The sequence below is a fragment of the Gopherus flavomarginatus genome, chromosome 7 (assembly GCF_025201925.1).
Source record: "Gopherus flavomarginatus isolate rGopFla2 chromosome 7, rGopFla2.mat.asm, whole genome shotgun sequence".
Taxonomy (NCBI): domain Eukaryota; kingdom Metazoa; phylum Chordata; order Testudines; family Testudinidae; genus Gopherus; species Gopherus flavomarginatus.
Window position 1 is genome coordinate 115,189,919 of NC_066623.1, and position 20,913 is coordinate 115,210,831.

Below are 20,913 nucleotides of genomic sequence, written 5' to 3' on the forward strand. Positions count from 1 at the left end.
CACACGTGCAGACACACATGGCACAGAGCACACACAGAGCACACTCCTAGGGCACAGCCCCCCCCCCACGAGACACACGGCACGTGCACAGACATGCATGGCCCAGACATGCACAGCACACGTGCAGACACACATGGCACAGAGCACACTTGCAGCACACACAGAGCACACTCCTAGGGCACGGCACAGCCCCACCCCCCCAGACACACACAGCCCATGCACAGACATGCACAGCCCAGACATGCACAGCAAACATGCAGACACACATGCACATGCGCACACAGCCCAGGCACATGCGTGTACACACACCCATACACCCTCATCCAGCTCTCTCTGATGCACATTGCCTGGGGGTGCAGGGCCAGACCTGGCCATGTCCCTGACATGCTGTGAGGAGAGTGTGCCCAGTGCAACCCCCCCCCCAGCCCCCAACCGTGATGTAACCCATGGAGGGGCTGCAGCTGGGCGTCATAGAATCATAGACTATCAGGGCTGGAAGGGACCTCAGGAGGTATCTAGTCCAACCCCCTGCTCAAAGCAGGACCAACACCCACTAAATCATCCCAGCCAGGGCTTTGTCAAGCCGGGCCTTAAAAACCTCTAAGGAAGGAGATTCCACCACCTCCCTAGGGAACCCATTCCAGTGCTTCACCACCCTCCTAGTGAAAAAGGGTTTTCCTAATATCCAACCTAAACCTCCCTCACTGCAACCTGAGACCATTACTCCTTGTTCTGTCATCTGCCACCACTGAGAACAGTCTAGATCCACCCTCATTGGACCCCCCTTCAGGTAGCTGGCTGGGTTCGTATGCCAGTGCCAGCCAGGTGCCTGTGCCATCAGCCAGTCGCTGCAGGCCCCAACTCCTAGCCTATGGCTGGCACGAGGGTGGGGGAATCTCCATTTGCTCAGCCCTGCCTGACGGGCTTCACAGAGCTAGCAGGACCCACGGCCTTGTCTGCTCCCTGCTGGTGTGGCTGAGCATGGGGCTGGGCATGGGGTTGGGGGGTGGCCCTGCACCCTCATGGCTCTGCCCCGGGGAGGGGAAGCACTTTATGGCACGAGGGGCCAAGTCCAGCCCCTGACCGTGAAAGGGATTGCTTGGCCCAGCTGGACTCACCCTGGGCCCCACAGCCCCCATGGTGGGGAGGGGCAGCGCCCCAGCCTGCTGCTAAATTGCACACGAGGCCCCTGGGGCCAGAAGCACTAAGTCGGGGGGGGAGGGGCGATTGCCCCTGACAGGCGCTTTCCTCTGCATCTGATGCATATTAATAGAGGAGGGGCTGCAGCGGGGAGGGGGTGCTCCCCAGATCACTGCCTGCAGCCCCCTCCAGACGGTGCCCACAGCATGGGGCTGGGCGGGCTCAGACAGGCGTGGGGAGGGACCAGCTCCCAGCAGGGCCAGGGAGCTGCTGGGCCCTGCCCTCAACCCCCACTTTGGGCCTGGCCCAAGGGGGGGGGCAGATACACTCCTTTGGGCACCTCCCTCCAGCCAGGAGCCTAGCGCCCACCTGGGCCAGGCACGGCCTCGCCACCTCCATGCCAGGGCACCGATCAAAGCCAAGCCTCACAGGCAGGGCAGGGGGCATGCGGTGCCATGGGGCTGCTCATGCCACCATCAAAGCGAGTTTGGTGGGACTTACCCACGTCCCCAGGGGCAGGGGCCACGGGCAGCGGAGCCGGCCCCACTCCTATCACCAAGGCAGCGGCTGGGGAACGTGCCAACACTGGGGGGCCCTGCGGAGCCCCGTCGGCACCTTTCCCTGCCTGCACTTCTTCCTGCATGGATCCTGTGCCCTGCCCCGTGTGCCAGTGATGTCCACGCTCCTCTTCCCGTCTAATGGGTAGCGATACGGTGCTGGGGCTGGGCCGCGCCGCCGCCCCGTGTAGAGTTTTAAAGTCTGATAGATTTTAATGAAATTTATATTCCTGCGTCCGTGTGCTAGCTGCCTTTCTTTGGGGGAGAGGCAAGCCTGAGAGACCCTGGTACCCTGCCCCCATGGCACTGCCCACCCAGGCCTGGCCCTGGGCACCCAGGAGCTCGATGGGTCCTCAGGCCCCAATCCCAGCCACCAGGCCCTGCTCCAACACCTGGCCTTGCAACTCGCTGGCGCTGGGCAGAGGCACCCGGCAGGCCCACAGCAGGTCCCAGCTCCTAGCCTCAGGCTGGGGGGGGGGAGGGGGGCAAGCTGTGTGGGTCCTGCCCAGGGTGGGTGAGAGCAGGGGGCCCCGCAGAGAGGACACGGTGCCAGCCTGGGGTCAGGAGACCCAGCACCTGCCTCCAGCTACAAGGGCCCATCCCCCCAGAGGCAGGAGCACTGAGAAGTGCCCAGGCCCCAGGCAGCCTCCTGCCCCCTACCCCCTGGGCACATGGTACCTGTGCCCCTCCCCCACCTGACCACTAGGCCAGTGCACAGCTCCCCATGCACCATGGCAGGGGGCATCCAGGAGGGGGCATTGCAGGCCAGGCCCAGTGCTCAGCTCAGGATCTGCCCCACAAGATGCCCCGGCAGGTGGGTTGCCTCCAGGGCAGAGCAAGGCCGAGCTGGGGACAGAGGGACCCAGCAGGGCAGGAACTAGTGCTGGAGCTGGGACAGGACCCCCTCCCCATGCCAGGCTGCCCCGGGCTCCCCTCCCCAGGCCCCAGGGCGGACGGGGCGAGGCTCCCTGCACTAGCTGGGCGCCGGGCAGCCCAGCAGCCTCAGGCGGTGGCCAGAGAGGGGACGCAGGGGCGGGCGCTGCTCTGGGGGTGGCGAGGGGAGGAAGGCCAGGCTGGGCGCTGGTGCTGCTGGCAGGGGCACCAGGTAGCTGCAGGCTGGGCTTGCAGGAGGGACCCCAGATCCCCGGGGTGAAGGTGTGGCCAGGTCCTGGTGCTCAGCATCACTGTCCATCTGGCCTTGGCCATGGGCCCAGCCAGGGGTCGCAGCCCCTCCATGGAGCTGCCCAGACAGGCCACCCAGAGAGCAGATGCACACGGCAGGGGGCACTCGGCCCTGCACACTGCCCAGGGCTCGCGGTGCTGGTTCTCTGCGGCCCGACAGGGACGGAGCAGCCGGTGCCAGGCGGGGGGACACGCAGACTGGTGCAGGGCTCCTCACACCCACAGGGCAGCTGCAGAGCCAGGGAGACAGTGCCATCAGCAGAGCACAGGTGGGACGGATCACCTTCCACCCCGCCCCCCACACCTGACACGGGCTAAAGCTCTGGGAGCAGGGCTGAGCCGGGACCTACTCCGAGCCCACCACCCCAGCCTGCTGTGACAGGCCGAGGCCCTGCGATAATCCAGCAATGGGCCTCCCTGCAACCAGCACTCCTCTCCAGAGCCCTCTGGGGTCCCAGGCTGCTCCCCTCACTCCGACCCGGAGCCCTCTTGGATCCCAGCCTGCTCCCCTCACTCGGACCCGCTGCCCCCAGGGTCCCAGCCTGCTCCCCTCCAACCCAGAGCCCTCTGGGGTCCCAGCCTGCTCCCCTCACTCCTCCCCACTGCCCCCCAGGGGTCCCAGCCTGCTCCCCTCACTCCAACCCGCTGCCCCCAGGGGTCCCAGCCTGCCCTCTGCAGCCCTGCCAGTGCCCCTCACTCCAACCCACTGCCCCTTGGGGTCCCTGTAGCCCTGCCGGTGCCCCTCGAACTGACCCACAGCCCACCCCATCCCATCCCTGGGCCCCCTCTCCACCCCATATGCACAGCCCTGCCAGTGCCCCTCAATCCCCAGCCTGAGGTGCTTGTATTTGCTGGTATGCAATTTCTGGGCAATTTCTTCAAAGGGGGTTACCTGGGCTGTTGGGGGGCTGCAGGCTCAGGGCACTGGACCTCCTGGGAGAGGCCAGTCCTGGGGTCCAACTGACCCAGCTGCAGGTCCCGCTTCATGGCTCGTCTCTGCTCCTGCAGCTCTGCACGGAAGGGACACGCCGGTGAGAGGCAGAACCCCTCACTGGCCTGCCCCAAGCACTGCCTGGGGGGTGCAGCATGAGCTCACCTCCCTCAGTGCCACCAGCTCAGCCAGCTCCTGGCTGCCTTGCACTATGGGCATTGTTCCAGTGTGGCTGTTAAACACCCCCGCACCCCTCCCCAGAGCCAGCTGCATCTCCATGCTGGGGATGTGGCGCTGGAGCCCGACCGTGGCGGGGAGGCTGGGCCCGGGCACTGGCTGTGTGCTCCCCGCACGGGCCATCCCGGGAGAGGTCAGGCGGGTCCCTTACCAGCCATCGTTGGCTCCTGTGCCGGCTGCACTGGCCCCACGGCGGCCCGGTGTTCCTCCTCCAGGCAGCACTGGGGAGAGGGGGAGAGAGTCAGAGCTTGGCCTGCCCCACTGCCCCCGGGGTGGGGGTGGGGATGTTTGTTATTGTAGGGTCTCTCCGTGCAGGGCAGGGGCCCCTGCCATCCCCACTGATGGACACCCGTCCCAGGACAGGAGTGCCTGCAACTCAGCGCCTCCAGGGGGCCGGACTGTCCCTGGCCCATCGCCATGGCACTGCCCGGAAAAGGCCCCGTGAAATATTCCACCAGCATATGCTGGACTGGGAAACCCAGAGCCCAACCGTGCAGCGGCCGAGGCCGCCAGCCCCCAGCAGAGGGCGCTGCCACTTCACTTGGCCACAATCCCCTTCCCAGCACAGAACCCAGGAGTCCTGGCTCCCAGCCCCTCCCCCGCCCCCCCAACCACCAGCCCTCCGGGGAGAGAAACCAGGAGTCCTAGCTCCCAACCCCTCCCCTGCTCTAACCCCCCAGCCCCCACTCCCCTCCCAGAGCCTGGAGAGAACCCAGGAGTCCTAGCTCCCAACCCCTCCCCTGCTCTAACCCACCAGACTCTACTCCCCTCCCAGTGCCAGGGAGAGAACCCAGGAGTCCTGGCTCCCATCCCCCCCTGCTCTAACCCCACCAGACTCCACTCCTCCCCAAGAGCTGGGGAGAGAACCCAGGAGTCCTGGCTCCCAGCCCCCCCTGCTCTAACCCCACCAGACTCCCCTCCTCCCCCAGAGCCGGGGAGAGAGCCCAGGAGTCCTGGCTCCCAGCCGCACCCCGCCACACACTCTACCCAGTAGCCTATGCTGCCCCCCTATCCCTCCTTCAGGGACTGCTCTGAGAGCTGCTGTTAGGGAGGGCTGCCCAGGACTGGGCCCACCCCCTGTGCTGGTCCAGACACCCGGGGATCTCCCAGCCCCTGCCCATTACAGCTCTCGCAGTGCCAGGGGCCATGGCTGTGCCCTGCGGGGCTGGCAGGCCCAGGATCCGGGCCTGCGGAGATCTGCAAGAAGCTGGCCCCTCTCTCAGCGCAGCTGGTGCGAAGGCCCCAGAGACCCCCCACCTCCCGCCATCTCAGCTCGGCCCACCCCTCAGCCACTCCAGGGGGCAGCGATGGCAGGTGCCAGCCACTGCACCTTCAGGGACCCTGCGAGAGACCCCCCTTCCCCCCTAGCCTGCACCAGCCCAGGCCAATCCAACAGCACCACCCAGGTGCCACCCACCCACGGCCTAAAGATACTAGCCAAGTGCCCGCAGGACATGCTGGGACACCAGGTGCCGCCGGGTCTTGGTGCCCTGCGATGCCAGCACAGCGACCCCCAGCGCGCAGCACGGACCCTTCTGCAGACCCTTCCCCCCACTGCCCCAAGCTGGTAGGAGCCTGCCCTGCTCCGGGAGGTGCTGGGAGCTGGACCCACCCGCCCTGCCCACTGCCCTGGAGCGTCTCTCCAGCTCCCGCCTGCAGCCAGGAGGGGATGGGAGCTGGCCGAGGCCTGGGGCCGGCCCTCAGCCAGATGGGAGAAGTCATCGACCCACAGCAGCACCCTCCAGCTTTTGGGAGCGGTGTGCGGGCAGCTAGGCCCCTGGGGCCACTTGCCCAGCCCGGCCGCGTCAGTAGCGGTGTGCACAGGACCCTCCAAGAGCAACGGGCCCTGGTGCGTGACCCACTGTCCTCTGTCCAGTGCCCATGGGAGAAGAGCGGCACGCCCAGGAAGGGCTGTGAGCCAGGGCCTGCCCAAGGCGGTCTTGGCATGGCCAGCTGGAGAGGCCTGGAAAGGCCACGATCCCCCAAGCTCCTGCCAGGGGGCCCCTTGTTCTAACAGACGAAACCTGCAGGACCTCACAACCAGCGCCTCACGGAGGGGAGGAGAGGAGCTGCCAAGGGCAGGGCTGAGACGTCTAGGCTGAGGGCACGGCCCAGGGCTCAGCTCCCGACCCTTAGAATGGGGACACTCCCCCTTTCCCCGCAGGGCTCCCTTGGCAGGGTCAGGGCTCACGGCCAGGCGATCCCACTGCTCCTGCTAGCAGCCCTCCCACTGCACACACAAGCCCCGGGGGGCAGGGAAAGTCCATCTCTGCAGGGCCCAGCAGGCTCCCCTGGTGGTGGCCATGGCCTGGCGTGACCAGGGACAGCCTCCCGCCTGGTGAGGTGTGCAGGGTGGCTGGGGGGTGACTCTCTGCTCCCAGGCAGCCCAAGGCAGGGCCGGTGCCCCTGCTGATCCCACCATCCAGGGTCCTACCTGGAGGTGGCAGATGTGTCTCTCCAGGGCATGGCACTCCTCCTCCAGCAGGGCCCTGCAGAAGAGACAGGTGGGTTAGGCAGGTATCATGGAGAAGGGACTAGGGAGTATTAACCTGGGAATGGGGCATGGGAGTTTTACTAGTTTACTCTCTTCTGCTAACATGGGGTGTGCCTCAGTTTCCCTGGGATGCTGCACCAGTATGAGATGGGGATGGGAAATAAGGGAGTGACTACGCTGACGGCCAGCCCCCTCACAGCACCGGGCAGTAGGCCCTTGTCTCACCAGATGCCAGGGTTAACCTGCCTCCCAGGGAACCCCAGTCCTGGAGCTGTGTGGGGCACCGAGGTTGGCCCTGCCCTTAGGGTCAGGAGAGCAGACAGAGGACCAAACTCCCGGGCTGGGAGTCCATGTCTGGAGGAGGAGGGGCTGGGCCCTAGGGGGCGCCTGGAGGCTAGGGACGGGTAACCCCCAGTGCTCACGGCCTCCCCGTCCCGGGGCTGGGAACCATCACGACCCTGCCGCTGAGGACAGGCACAGAGCAGGGAAGGAAGGCACCCAGGGAGCTAACGGCAGAGCCAGGGACAGAGCCCGGCCCCCCAGCCCACGCTGGACCCCCTAGCCCTGGGCCCCCCCCAGCCCACGCTGCCCCCCACAGCCCTGGATCCCCCAGCACTGTGCCCCTCAGCCCTGGGCCAGGCCAGGAGCAGCGCAGTGGGCAGGGCCCCTTTCTGTGCACAGCCCCTCCCACCAAGCACTCCTGGGATGGCAGGATGAGCAGGGGGCACCGGCCCCACCCAGGCTGCCTGGGAGCAGGAAGACTCCCCCTGCACAAGTCCCCTGGGCACACCAGGCCGCGGCCTTCACCTGGGCAGCCCGCTGGGTCTTGCAGGGGTGGAACGGCCATTGCCCCCCAAGTGCCCTTCCCCTCTAGGAGGCCTGGCTGCCCACCAGCTGGCAGCACACAGGGGCCAGCAGCAAGGGGGCAGGGCAGCCCAGACAGCCCACAGGACCTGCTTCCCCTCTGGCCCTTCGGGTCCTCATTCCCCACAATCCACCCTTTGTTCTCCCCAAGCCGCGGGCCCCAGACCCGTCTACCAGCCTCTGCACACTGGACGCAGCAGCAGCCCTGCCAGGGAAGCCAGCCGGAGGGCGCTGGGGCAGTGCCCCTCAGTCCTGACCCACAGCCCCTGTTATCCCAGCCCTGGGGTCTCCCCACCCCCAGCTCTGCAGTGCCCCTCAGTCCCAACCCACAGCCCCTGCAATCCCAGCCCTGGGCTCCCCATACACAGCTCTGCCGGTGCCCCTCACTCCCAACCCGCAGCCCCCAGTATCCCAGCCCTGGGCTCCTCCCACAGCTCTGCAGTGCCCCTCAGTCCGGACCCTCAGCTGGGGCGTTAGCACTTGGCTCTTGCCAGGAGACTGTGGCAGGGCGCAGCCATGAGGGGACGAAGCTGGGAGATTTTCTGGTGCAGAGCCCAGAGCAAGGCCACAGTGGTGCTGGGCTAGAAGGGCAGAGCTGCGGCACTGGGGGCATCGCTCTGAGCCCTGGCACGGCCCCCTGCTCCAACCCACCCCTCCCTGTGCCATGCTGAGGCACTTGCTCCAGTCCCCCTCTGTTCCCAGGCCCAGCCGCTGGGCCTCTCCCTGGCTGCCCGCAGGCAGCCCTGGGCTGCGGTGGGGCGGATGGTCTCTGCCAGCCCAGCTCACCTACCGGAGATGGGCCTGCGCCTGGTGGATGTGGGAGATGCTCAGCTTGTCCTTGAGGGGCTCCAGGCAGTGGACGAGGCTGGGGCCTGGGCTAGGGCAGAGCAGACAGAGTTTGTCAGGGAACCATGTTGGGGGGGGCCCTTTCCCAGAACCATTGGGGGGTGAAAGGGATCATGAAATCATAGAGTTTGCAATTCTAAGGAAGGGTAGAAGGGAGAACAGCAAAATAGAGACAATGGATTTCAGGAAGGCGGATTTTGGTAAGCTCAGAGAGCTGATAGGTAAGGTCCCATGGGAATCAAGACTGAGGGGAAAAACAACTGAGGAGAGTTGGCAGTTTTTCAAAGTGACACTATTAAGGGCCCAAAAGCAAACTATTCCGATGGGTAGGAAAGATAGAAAAGGTGGCAAAAGACCACCTTGGCTTAACCACGAGATCTTGCATGACCTACAAAATAAAAAGGAGTCATATAAAAAATGGAAACTAGATCAGATTACAAAGGATGAATATAGGCAAACAACACAGGAATGCAGGGGCAAGATTAGAAAGGCAAAGGCACAAAATGAGCTCAAACTAGCTATGGGAATAAAGGGAAACAAGATGACTTTTTATCAATACATTAGAAGCAAAAGGAAGACCAAGGACAGGATAGGCCCACTCCTCAGTGAGGAGGGAGAAACAGTAACAGGAAACTTGGAAATGGCAGAGATGCTTAATGACTTCTTTGTTTAGGTCTTCACCGAGAAGTCTGAAGGAATGTCTAACATAGTGAATGCTTATGGGAAGAGGGTAGGTTTAGAAGGTAAAATAAAAAAAGAGCAAGTTAAAAATCACTTAGAAAAGTTAGATGCCTGCAAGTCACCAGGGCCTGATGAAATGCATCCTAGAATACTCAAGGAGTTAATAGAGGAGGTATCTGAGCCCCTAGCTATTATCTTTGGAAAGTCATGGGAGACGGGAGAGATTCCAGAAGACTGGAAAAGGGCAAATATAGTGCCCATCTATGAAAAGGGAAATAAAAACAACCCAGGAAACTACAGACCAGTTAGTTTAACTTCTGTGCCAGGGAAGATAATGGAGCAAGTAATTAAAGAAATCATCTGCAAACACTTGGAAGGTGGTATGGTGATAGGGAATAGCCAGCATGGATTTGTAAAGAACAAATCGTGTCAAACCAATCTGATAGCTTTCTTTAATAGGATAACGAGTCTTGTGGATAACAGAGAAGCAGTGGATGTGGTATACCTAGACTTCAGTAAGGCATTTGATACAGTCTCGCATGATATCCTTATCGATAAACTAGGCAAATACTATTTAGATGGGGCTACTATAAGGTGGGTGCACAACTGGCTGGATAACCGTACTCAGAGAGTAGTTATTAATGGCTCCCAATCCTGCCGGAAAGGTATAAGAAGTGGGGTTCCGCAGGGGTCTGTTTTGGGACCGGCTCTGTTCAATATCTTCATCAACGACTTAGATGTTGGCATAGAAAGTACGCTTATTAAGTTTGCAGACGATACCAAACTGGGAGGGATTGCAACTGCTTTGGAGGACAGGGTCAAAATTCAAAATGATCTGGACAAATTGGAGAAATGGTCTGCGGTAAACCGGATGAAGTTCAATAAAGACAAATGCAAAGTGCTCCACTTAGGAAGGAATAATCAGTTTCACACATACAGAATAGGAAGAGACTGTCTAGGAAGGAGTATGGCAGAAAGATCTAGGGGTCATAGTGGACCACAAGCTAAATATGAGTCAACAGTGTGATACTGTTGCAAAAAAAGCAAACATGATTCTGGGATGCATTAACAGGTGTGTTGTAAACAAGACAGAAGTCATTCTTCCGCTCTATTCTGCGCTGGTCAGACCTCGACTGGAGTATTGTGTCCAGTTCTGGGCACTGCCCATTTCAAGAAAGATGTGGAGAAAGTGGAGAGGGTCCAGAGAAGAGCAACAAGAATGATTAAAGGTCTTGAGAACATGACCTATGAAGGAAGGCTGAAGGAATTGGGTTTATTTAGTTTGGAAAAGAGAAGACTGAGAGGGGACATGATAGCAGTTTTCAGGTATCTAAAAGGGTGTCATCAGGAGGAGGGAGAAAACTTGTTCACCTTAGCCTCTAATGATAGAACAAGAAGCAGTGGGCTTAAACTGCAGCAAGGGAGATTTAGGTTGGACATTAGGAAAAAGTTCCTAACTGTCAGGGTAGTTAAACACTGGAATAAATTGCCTAGAGAGGTTGTGGAATCTCCATCTCTGGAGATATTTAAGAGTAGGTTAGATAAATGTCTATCAGAGATGGTCTAGACAGTATTTGGTCCTACCATGAGGGCAGGGGACTGGACTCGATGACCTCTCGAGGTCCCTTCCAGTCCTAGAGTCTATGAATCTATGAAAACCTCCTGTGGGGGCAGGGCTGGCAGCTCTATCTCATCCCACCCAACTGGGGCGGGGGCATTCCACATGCTCACAGACCCAGGCCCTGGGCTGGGCCCCACAGTCAGCCCCTAGGAAGCCTGCAGAGAAAGGCTCAGTTCTGGTGCAAGGCTGGATGGCGGTCGCTGGCAGAGAGGGGTGGGAGGACGGGAAGGGGATAGCAGGACTTTGAGTCCCTGGGGAGGTGTCCGGGGCAGTTTGGGCCAGGAGATGTGCACATGTTCCCAATGTAACCAGAGCACCAGGAGCTGGGGGTTTGGAAGGAACCAGTTTGTAGCGTCCTGTCATCATTAGGTTCCAGAGTTACCAGACAGTGGAGACAACTGGGGCGCAGCACTCAGGCGGGTGGCATCATCGTGGTGCCCAGCTTCAGGAGAGCTCCAGTGCAGGAGCCAGGACCTGACATACATCGTGCTGGCCCCACACTGCCTGCACCACCCATCCTCTGATCGCCACCCCCATGCCCCAGCTCATGGTGCGGAGCAGGAGGGTGCTGCCCTGCTGCTGACCCACAGGAGGGAGGGCTGCTCAGGGGGCATCAGTTCGTGGGTGGCCCAGTCCCCATCTGTCCATTGGAGATGAGCCCAGCCCTGCTCCCAGGGCGGAGCGTGACTGAGGGGCCCAGACACCACAGGATGGGGGCCAGCTGGGTTGACCACCTGTCCAGCTGAGGGGCAGAGACAGCACTCACCATGCCCGGGCACAGACCCACCTGGTGCTGGAGCTCCCAGCCAGGGACCTGTCCTGTCCTGCACACTCCCCTCCAGCATGCGGCCCCAGGGCAAAGCTGACCACATGGGGGCTGTACTTAGCGATGGCCCCGGCTGTGTCCCTGTGGTGAGGAGACGTGGCATGATCCCCCTGCCCTGAGCTGGACCCTGGGGGGTTCGGCTGGGGAGCCCAGATCAGCCAGGGCACCAAACGACCCAGGACACCAGCTGGAGGGGCTCAGGAGCCATGGCTGGGCAGCCCATGAGGAGCAGGCCCAGGGGGGCAGGAAGAGCTGGCATTCGGGATGCCCCCGAGCAGGAAGCCCAGGCTCCGGCCAGACATCGCCCAGGGCAGAACACCCAGCGCTGCTCATGCTGGGCACAGTCCCAGCCTGGGGATCAGGATCAAGGGGCACTGGCAGAGCCAGGGGCGAGGACAAAGCGAGCCCAGGCACAGGAAACCAGCAGCAATGGAAAGGACCTGGCGCCCTGCTGCCTGGTAGGGTCTTCAGTGCCCAGCCCGTTCCAGGGCATCTCCCTGCTCTGCCCCAGCCCCCTCCCTGTGACCCCTCACCATGGCCCAAGCAGAGTCTCCAGCGCTGCCGGGGGACTGGGCCGCCCCTGGCTCATGTCCGGCCCCCAGAGCCCTTCGAAGCGCTGCGGGCAGCTCAGCTGGCCCAGAGAGCGGCTAAGCCGGGCGGCTGCTGCGTCAGCTCTTCCGCAAGCCCAGCCCCGGCAGGGAGAAGGGCTCAGCCAGCCGTGAGCGCAGCCCTGCAGACAGGCCCTGCACCCCCGGCCCTGCCAGGCAGCCAGGAATTCCAGCTGGGGGCGGGGGACGGCTGCACATGCGTGGGTCCTCGCCTCCCCACCCCAATGGGGCCTTCCAGCAGCACCATGTAGGGCACCGACCCTACAGCACAGCAGTGGCAGCACAAAGGTAAACCACACCCCCAGGTGCCCCCCATGCCGACTGAGGCCCTGAGAGTTTCCTCTGCTGTGATCAATACTCAATAAACTCCCTTGTTTTCCGCTGGCTGACAGTCCCTCCAGCCTAGAGAATGGTGGGAGGGGGCATTATTCCCTCTGGGAGTGGAGGCCCTGGGAGCCCAGAGCAAGGGGACTCCCTGGGGGGGCCCACGGCAGAGACAGACGTGCTAAGGCTCAGAGAGGTGCGGCTCCAGGAGTTGGAGGGGCCTGACCCTGAGAGAGAGTGGACCCCCAAGAAGGGCTGTTGCACTGAAAGGGGCATCCCCCACAGACAGCACGGGGCCAAGAGTGGGCATGACACGTGAGTCCATGATACAGCGTTACCGGGGCGGGGAGGGGGACAGGCAGACTGGGAGATGGAGATAGGGATGGCGCAGCTGGCTGAGCCAGGATGGGCCATGAAAAAGGACTGGTGGGGGGGGCCCAAGGGAGCTGGATTCCTCACCTCTCAGCAGGGAAACTGAGCCCAGACCAAAGGACTGGTGGGGGAGGCTGCAGGAAGGAGGCGGGGGCTCCTGGGGGTCAGGCAGACACAGGGCCGGCCATGCTGCATCCCGCTGACAATAAACCCACCTGGCCTGGCCCCGCTGCAGGCGCTGGGGGTGCATCAGTCCCTGCACCAAGCTCCCCCAGGGGCATCTCGGGGCACACGCTGGAGAAGGGGGGTGCCCAGAGCTGTCTCAGAGGTGGTGGTGCCGGCCCTGGAGGGTGGGGGTCTGGCGCACTGAAGGTTCCTCCCAGACACCGTTCCCAACCAAGGGGCAGGGCACGATCCTGGGGCTTCGTGGCAGGACCATGGGGGCTCAGTGCCCAGGACCCCACCCAGCCCGGGTACCTGCCCTCCTGGGACGCCTTCTGCTGGAGGCTGAGGAGCAGCAGCCGGAGCTCCCGTCTCACCAACTCCTTGAGGTGCGGGGGGGCTGTCAGGAGAGCCCAGCCCCCAGCCCCCTGCGGGGGGCACTGTTCCAGCCAAGTGCAGGACAAGCGCTCCTCCCGCCACAGCTCCACCAGGGTCTCCACCTAGACAGCATGGGGCAGGAGAGGCATTACCTGGGAACGCAGCCCAGAGCCCCACCTCAGCCCCATGGCATTGCACCGGGTCTGGCCCCATGGCCCAAGGGGGACTCTGCATGGAGGGGGAGGGGCAGGCAGGCCCCCACGGGCTGGCAGCAGGGATGAGGACACCCCTCCCACATGCACCCCACACACACATGCAGACACTCCCCAACCCCATCCCCAGGCAGGAGCCCCAGGGCACCGTGACTCCACAGTCGGGGCAGAGGGCACAGGCCAGCAGCATTTGGGCTCCCGAAAAGGCCTGAAGCTGCTGCCCCCCACTCTCCCCCAGTGTCCCGCAGCCTGAGCAAGGAGCGTGAGGAGTGAGCCAGGCATCACAGGGCGGTGCCGGAGCCGGGGGAAACCGGCTGGGACTCACCCCCGGGAGAAGGGTCAGGGGGCCCCTTGCTTCCCAATGGGGGGGGATGGATGCAGACATGCATCATTCCCCAGGGGGAGGGGCAGGCCCCTGTTCTGAGGCCATTGCCATGTAGAAAGGAGTGCAGGTCGGGGGGGGCAGGGTGAGGGGCAGGGGGGAGCAGGAAGGGCTGTTTCAGGGCCCACAGAGAAGCGTGTGAAAGGAGCCAGGCTACAGCTCTGGCATTGCCCCAGGGCATCATGGCTCTGGCACAGCAGTTGACAACAAACACGGGGCCTGAAGGAGGGTGAAGGAGACACACCCCTGGATGGGGGGAGATTATGTGGGATCCCTTCACCCAGGGGCCCAGCCTGGGGCAGCAAGCGCAGGAGGGTGGGGGCCCTTGGGGTGTGCCAGGCGCTGGGAGTGCTGGTAGCATCCTGGTGGGGGCCGGGAGGGGAGCACAGAGTTAAGGCTGCACAGTCGCTGCAACACCCCTCCCCCCAAACAACCCATGTTCCCTGAGGGCGGGCGTTTCTGTTCGGGGCCGGACTCTCCCCACAGGAAATGCAGGAGGGGCCCATGGCCAGGGTGGCACCACTCACAGTGCCAAAGAATGATGTTTCTCTCACTGGGAAAAGGACTACCCCCCACCCCCGGCACAGCCCCACACAGCTCACTGGGCAACAGCTGAGCCCAGCCCTGGGCATGGGATGAGGCCCCTCTGCAGGGGACCGGGGGGAGGGGACCCACATCTGCTGAGGCCGTTAGCAGCGCAAGCGAAGGACCAAGCCCAGACCAGGAGGCTGCAGGAGAACCCGGGCCTGGCTCTCCTTTGGGCAGGTCCTATCCCCACCCCCCCAGCAGGGCTGCCCTCAGGCCACATCCCTGATATCCCAGCCCAGCCCGTTCAATGCCAGGATCCTGCCTCGCCCCACAAGGCCCCCTTGCCCCACTGGACACCCTCCCCCCTAGCAGGGGAGCTGCCTGCACCCAGCCAGGAGGGGCACTGGGCTGGGTCTGGGCGGCTAAACCCCAAGGGAAATGAACTGCTCCTGTGGGATGAGGGCAGCTCCTTGGGCGGGGGGCAGCGGGGGGCCGGACCCAGGGCTGGCACAGGGGGCTCACCTCCGCATGCAGCTCCAAGCTGCGCTCCACCACATCCGCCCCCAGGATGCTCTTCACCTCGGGCTTCTCGCTGGGCACCACCTGCTCCTCCACCAGCCTCCAGAGCGAGGGCAGCGGCTGCCAGGGCTCCCCAGGGCCGCCGGGGGCAGGGAACATGGGGGCTGTGCCCGCTGCAGGGGAGGGGAGAGGGGGGTCAGGCTGGCTCAGTGCAGGCAGGCCCCTGTTCTTCGGCTGAGCCCCACCACCTGCCCCCACTCCATCTGTCCCCCCACTGCCCCCACCCTGTCTACCATCTCACAGCCCCACACCCCATCTGCCCCCCACTGTCTGCCACCCCACTGCCCTCCACCCCGTCCGTCCCCCCACTGCCCCACACTGTCTGCCACCCCACTGCCCTCCACCCCATCTGCCCCACACTGCCCCACTGTCTGCCATCCCACAGCCCCACACCCCATCTGCCCCCCACTGCCCCACACTGTCTGCCATCCCACAACCCCACACCCCATCTGCCCCCCACTGCCCCACACTGTCTGCCACCCCACTGCCCTCCACCCCATCTGTCCCCCCACTGCCCCACACTGTCTGCCACCCCACTGCCCTCCACCCCATCTGTCCCCCCACTGCCCCGCACTGTCTGCCCCCCCACTGCCCCACACCCCATCTGCCCCCCCACTGCCCCACACTGTCTGCCATACCACAGCCCCACACCCCATCTGCCCCCCACTGCCCCACACTGTCTGCCACCCCACTGCCCTCCACCCCATCTGTCCCCCCACTGCCCCGCACTGTCTGCCACCCCACTGCCCTCCACCCCGTCCGTCCCCCCACTGCCCCACACTGTCTGCCACCCCACTGCCCTCCACCCCATCTGTCCCCCCACTGCCCCACACTGTCTGCCACCCCACTGCCCTCCACCCCGTCCGTCCCCCCACTGCCCCACACTGTCTGCCACCCCACTGCCCTCCACCCCATCTGCCCCACACTGCCCCACTGTCTGCCATCCCACAGCCCCACACCCCATCTGCCCCCCACTGCCCCACACTGTCTGCCATCCCACAACCCCACACCCCATCTGCCCCCCACTGCCCCACACTGTCTGCCACCCCACTGCCCTCCACCCCATCTGTCCCCCCACTGCCCCACACTGTCTGCCACCCCACTGCCCTCCACCCCATCTGTCCCCCCACTGCCCTGCACTGTCTGCCCCCCCACTGCCCCACACCCCATCTGCCCCCCCACTGCCCCACACTGTCTGCCATACCACAGCCCCACACCCCATCTGCCCCCCACTGCCCCGCACTGTCTGCCACCCCACTGCCCTCCACCCCGTCTGTCCCCCCACTGCCCCAAATCCCATCTGCCCCCCCACACCCCATCTACGACTCACTGCTCCTAACCCCCCATCCCCAGCCCATCTACCCTCATTGCCCCCAAGCCTCCTTCTACCCCCCGCCCCCCACAACCCAGCCACCCCATCTACCCCCCGCCCCATGGAGCCCCACCGAACCCGCACAGCCCGGGAGGAGGGTGGCTCCGCCCCTTCCAGCCCGACGCTCCTCGCCCCCCGTTACCAGGATAAAACTCCCCGTCTCCATAGAGACGCCCCGCCCCCTTCCGTCAGCTCGGCCCCTTAAAGGAGAAGCGACCACACGGTGCCCGTGCCCCCCCGCCCCCCGCAGGGGGCGGAGCCGAGCCCAGCCCCGCTCCGCCCCAGTGGGACACGCGCTGCAGCGGCGGTGCTGGGGGAGGGGGCGCAGAGGGCGCAGGGGGCGGGGCTGGAAAGGGGAGGGGACACGGGGGCACAGGGGGGGCGGAGCTGGCAGAGCGGAGGGACACGGGGGGACAGGGGGGCGTAGGGGGCGGGGCTCGCAGCGGGGAGGGACACGAGGGTACAGGGGAGGGGGCGGGGCTGACAGAGGGGAGGAGGTACAGGGGAGGGGGCGGGGCTCGCAGCAGGGAGGGGCACGAGGGTACAGGGGAGGGGGCGGGGCTGGCAGAGGGGAGGAGGTACAGGGGAGGGGGCGGGGCTCGCAGCGGGGAGGGACACGAGGGTACGGGGAGGGGGCGGGGCTGGCAGAGGGGAGGAGGTACAGGGGGAGGGACACGGGGGTACGGGGAGGGGGCGCAGGGGGCGGGGCTGACAGAGGGGAGGGACACGGGGGCGCAGGGGGCGGGGCTCGCAGTGAGGAGGGACACGGGGGTACGGGGAGGGGGCGGGGCTGGCAGAGGGGAGGAGGTACAGGGGGAGGGACACGGGGGTACGGGGAGGGGGCGCAGGGGGCGGGGCTGACAGAGGGGAGGGACACGGGGGCGCAGGGGGGGCGGAGCTGGCAGAGCGGAGGGACACGGGGGGACAGGGGGGCGTAGGGGGCGGGGCTCGCAGCGGGGAGGGACACGAGGGTACGGGGAGGGGGCGGGGCTGGCAGAGGGGAGGAGGTACAGGGGGAGGGACACGGGGGTACGGGGAGGGGGCGCAGGGGGCGGGGCTGACAGAGGGGAGGGACACGGGGGCGCAGGGGGCGGGGCTCGCAGTGAGGAGGGACACGGGGGTACGGGGAGGGGGCGCAGGGGGCGGGGCTCGCAGCGGGGAGGGGCGCAGGGGGCGGGGCTGACAGAGGAGGGACACGGGGGCGCAGGGGGCGGGGCTCGCAGTGAGGAGGGACACGGGGGTACGGGGAGGGGGCGAAGGGGGCGGGGCTCGCAGCGGGGAGGGGCGCGGTGGGCGCTCGCCCGGCCGGCGGGACTCGCACGCGGAGAGGGGGGCGCTGCGCGGCGCGGCGGAGCGGCCCCTGGAGCCATGCGGCCCCTGCTGCTGCTGCTGCTGGCGGCGGCGCTGCCCGGCCAGGCGGCGGCGGGCCCGGCGGCGTCCTGCGAGGCGGGCGGCAGGCGCTACTCGGCGGGCGAGCGGTTCGTGCCGCCGGGCGAGCCCTGCAGCCGCTGCGAGTGCACGGCCCGGGGCCCTGCCTGCGCCCGCGCCCCCTGCCCGGCCCTGCCGCCCGCTTGCATCCACGTGAGCCGCTACCCTGCCGCCTGCTGCCCCCGCTGCGAGCGCGTCGGCTGCGAGCACCGCGGCCGTGTCTACGGGCTGGGCCAGCGGTTCCAGGTGCGCCCAGCGGGGCTGGCCGGGGGTGGGCACTGAGCGGGCCTGGGCACTGAGGGGGCCTGGGCACTGGGGGGTGGATGGTGGACAGCGGGGGGTTGGGCACCGGGGGCTGGGCACTGAGAGGGGTGTGGGATGGATGCTGGGCTCTGAGCAGGCTGAGGGGGAGAGGCTGGGCACTAGGGAGTGGGCACTGAGTGGGGCAGGGGACCGGGGGCTGGGCACTGGGGGGTAGATGGTGGCGCCGGGGTGGGGGCTGGGCACTGAGCGGGGCTGAGGGGTGGATGATGGGCATCGGGGGGGCAGGGCTGGTTGGGGGGGCACTGAAGGGGTGGGCTGAGTGCAGGGCTGGCCAGTGCTGGCCTGCTTGGGAGGTGGCAGTAGGCGGGTGTCAGGCATCAGGGTGGGGCTGGGTACAGGCCCCTTGCCCTGAGGGGGCAGGGATGGGCACTGGGCAGGGGGATTTGCTGCAGTCAGGGGCCAGGGTCTGCAGGCTTGTGCCATTGCCAAGGGGCTGGTTAAAAGGCACCAAGGGCCAGGGCTGTCTCCAGGGGCAGCGCCAGAGCATGTCCTGGGTCAGAGGGAGGGCTGGTGGGTCCAGCTGAGAGCCAGGACTCCTCTGGGTTCTGTTCTGGGGTTGCGGGGGAGCTGGGTCTAGCTGTCTGTGCCTGTGTCCCCATCCCGGAGCCGACAGTGCAACGCGCCGGGGCTGGCGGAGCAGCACTGATGTGACTGTGCAGGGGATTATATTGGGGCTGAGTCAGTCCGATCCCCATTCCTGGGGCACTGGTGGGGCCTGGCCGAGGGCCCAGCCCTGCTCTGGCCTGTCGGGAGCAAGGAGAGGTAGGACCCTGCTGGCCTGCTTCTGCCAGGGGGATCCTTGGGCCTGCCAGAGCCAGGGAGGGGTTGGTGTCCAGGTGTCCCCAGGCTCCTATGGCCAGTGCCCGTCTCCTCCAGGCTCAGTATGCCCCAGGGCACGGCCCCTCCTGCTGCCACATTTCCTCTGCCACCAAAATGTGCGAAAGGGCACGTCCGAAACAGCCTGGCCTGGGAGTCGGAGCAGCTCCAGCCACCACCTTGGTTCTGGGCCCAGCGGGCTCTGACTACAGGTCTGCTGGGGCCGGGGCGCTGCCAGCAGGGGCTTCCCAAAGCCCAGGCTCGGGAGCGTGGAGAATGGGGAACAGAGACTTCCCCTGGGGCAGGCACCGATTCTCATTCAGCCCCAGGGTGGGGGAACTGGCTGGCTCATGGGGTCGTTCCCATCTTGGGTCCCACCTCCCCTTGTGGGATCGCTGCATGGCCCAGGCCATCACCCCTCCACGGGTGGGTGCTAGGACGGGGCCTGACTCTTGCTGCTCGAGCTGTGGCACAGGCGGGACCAGGGATCCCAGAGCACATGTGGGTTTGTGCCCCCTCGACTGGGCTGCCCAGCTGGGAACAGGGCTGGCAGATTTCAGAGCGGGGCCAAGGGGGGCACTGAGGGTGCTGGGAGCCAGGCATGTGGGGGGCACCTGTATCCCCAGTGAGGGAGCGGGGAGGATGCTCCCCTGGGGCCAGCCCACCTCTGACCTACGGCCCCTTGTCCCCAGCCCTCCGAGTGTGAGCAGTGCATCTGTGACCCAGATGGCATCGCTCGCTGCCTGGTGGCCGACTGCGCCCCCCCGCCCTGCGTCAACGCCGTCTACGAGACGGGCCACTGCTGCCCCACATGCCAGGATGGTGAGCATGGGGGAGGGGCTTTGATTAGGAGAAGGCAGATGGGGGTGCAACAGCCCCAGGGTGGGGGCATTTGCAGCCCCCCCCAGAGGCAGGGAGAGGTGCAGTCACTGTGGGGCCCTGGGCAAGGGTGGGGGAGAGGAGAGGTGCTCAGCTGTGGGGCAGAGAATGAGAGGGGATGCCAGGTAATGGGGAGGGGAAGGCATAGCCTGAGGTTTGGGGAATGGCCTTGGGTGAGGTGGGGCTGGACAGGGCCCCTGGGGGCACCAGGCTCTGCACTGCTGGGGTAGCCTGGCTGGAGTCTCCCGTGGCAAGTGGCCTGGTGGTACCAGGAGCCACCTGGCTGTGCCCACTGCTGACCCGCACCCCCCCCCTCAGGTCCCAACTGCTACGTGGACAGGAACCAGATGCGCGTCATCCCCGCTGGAGAGGCTGTCTGGGTGGAGCCCTGCACCCAGTGCCGCTGCCACGATGGCCAGGACATAGGCTACTGGGAAGGCAACCGAGTGGCCAAGTGTGAACTGCTCCGTAACTGCCACCCGCTGGACCGGCACAACTCCTGAGCACTCCCCTGCCCAATCTGGGCCACGGAGCCCTCCCTCCCCCCAAAACCCTGCCCACCTCCCGCTGGGCTGCAGAGACCCCCCCCAGCAGCCCACCCCCACTCCTGTTGGGCCACCGAGCCCTGCCCCCATGCCTCCCCAAAACCATTTCCCCCGCCTCTCGCTGGGCCACAGAGCCTCCCCTGCAACATCCCTCCCCCTTCCTACTGGGTCCCTTGGGCCACAGAGCACCCCCAGCTGCACTACTGACCCCTTCCCAGCAATGCCACTAGTCTCCTCTGGACCATGAGTCCCACCGTAGCCCCAGGGCTGGATTCCAGGCTCTTCCCCATTGCCCCCCAGCTGGGCTGCACCAGGAGGCTCCCTCAGCCCTGGCCAGGCTCCCTCTGGAGTCCCCCCCCCCCCCAGCCTTGTGGGCAGCAAACCCACCCATCCCTGCCACAGACCCTGCCAGGTGGGCTCCCAGCCTCTTCCTGAGCAGTGCCCCCATGGGGTCTGGGATGCCCATACCAGCAGGGTAGTTAGGGGGCACCCCAGAGTCCCCCACCCCCAGCCTTGCTGGGAGGACCCTGAAACCCAACCCCAACTTGTGGAGCCCTCGGGGAGCTGGATGGAGGCTCCTGCGTGGACAGCCCTGAGTCACTGGCAATAAAGTTCCTTCCAGGTA

At 65.2% G+C, this 20,913-nt stretch overlaps 2 protein-coding genes across 4 annotated transcripts; one reads left to right on the top strand and one right to left on the bottom strand.

Annotated features, from left to right (window-relative positions):
- Positions 1-1,805: 1,805 nt before the first annotated feature.
- CCDC24 (coiled-coil domain containing 24) lies at positions 1,806-16,428 on the bottom strand. Of its 3 annotated transcripts, none has more exons than XM_050961210.1 (9): positions 16,375-16,428; positions 14,868-15,037; positions 13,161-13,345; positions 11,341-11,460; positions 8,196-8,282; positions 6,482-6,536; positions 4,199-4,268; positions 3,772-3,889; positions 1,806-3,109 (listed from the first exon to the last, which is right to left on the bottom strand). In XM_050961210.1, exons 2-9 carry the CDS (start codon positions 15,021-15,023, stop codon positions 2,671-2,673), a joined length of 1,230 nt encoding a protein of 409 aa, XP_050817167.1. In that variant the 5' UTR covers positions 15,024-15,037; positions 16,375-16,428; the 3' UTR covers positions 1,806-2,670. The 3 variants fall into 3 exon arrangements, with proteins under 3 accessions (XP_050817167.1, XP_050817166.1, XP_050817168.1); XM_050961209.1 differs by having other exon boundaries at positions 16,370-16,415; XM_050961211.1 differs by lacking the exons at positions 8,196-8,282; positions 16,375-16,428 and having other exon boundaries at positions 14,868-15,078.
- Positions 16,358-20,609, top strand: LOC127056033 (von Willebrand factor C domain-containing protein 2-like). The gene is made up of 4 exons (XM_050963674.1): positions 16,358-16,483; positions 17,713-17,970; positions 19,557-19,686; positions 20,062-20,609. The coding sequence occupies exons 1-4, from the start codon at positions 16,358-16,360 to the stop codon at positions 20,244-20,246; spliced, it is 699 nt and encodes a 232-aa protein (XP_050819631.1). The 3' UTR covers positions 20,247-20,609.
- The last annotated feature ends 304 nt before the right edge of the window (positions 20,610-20,913 follow it).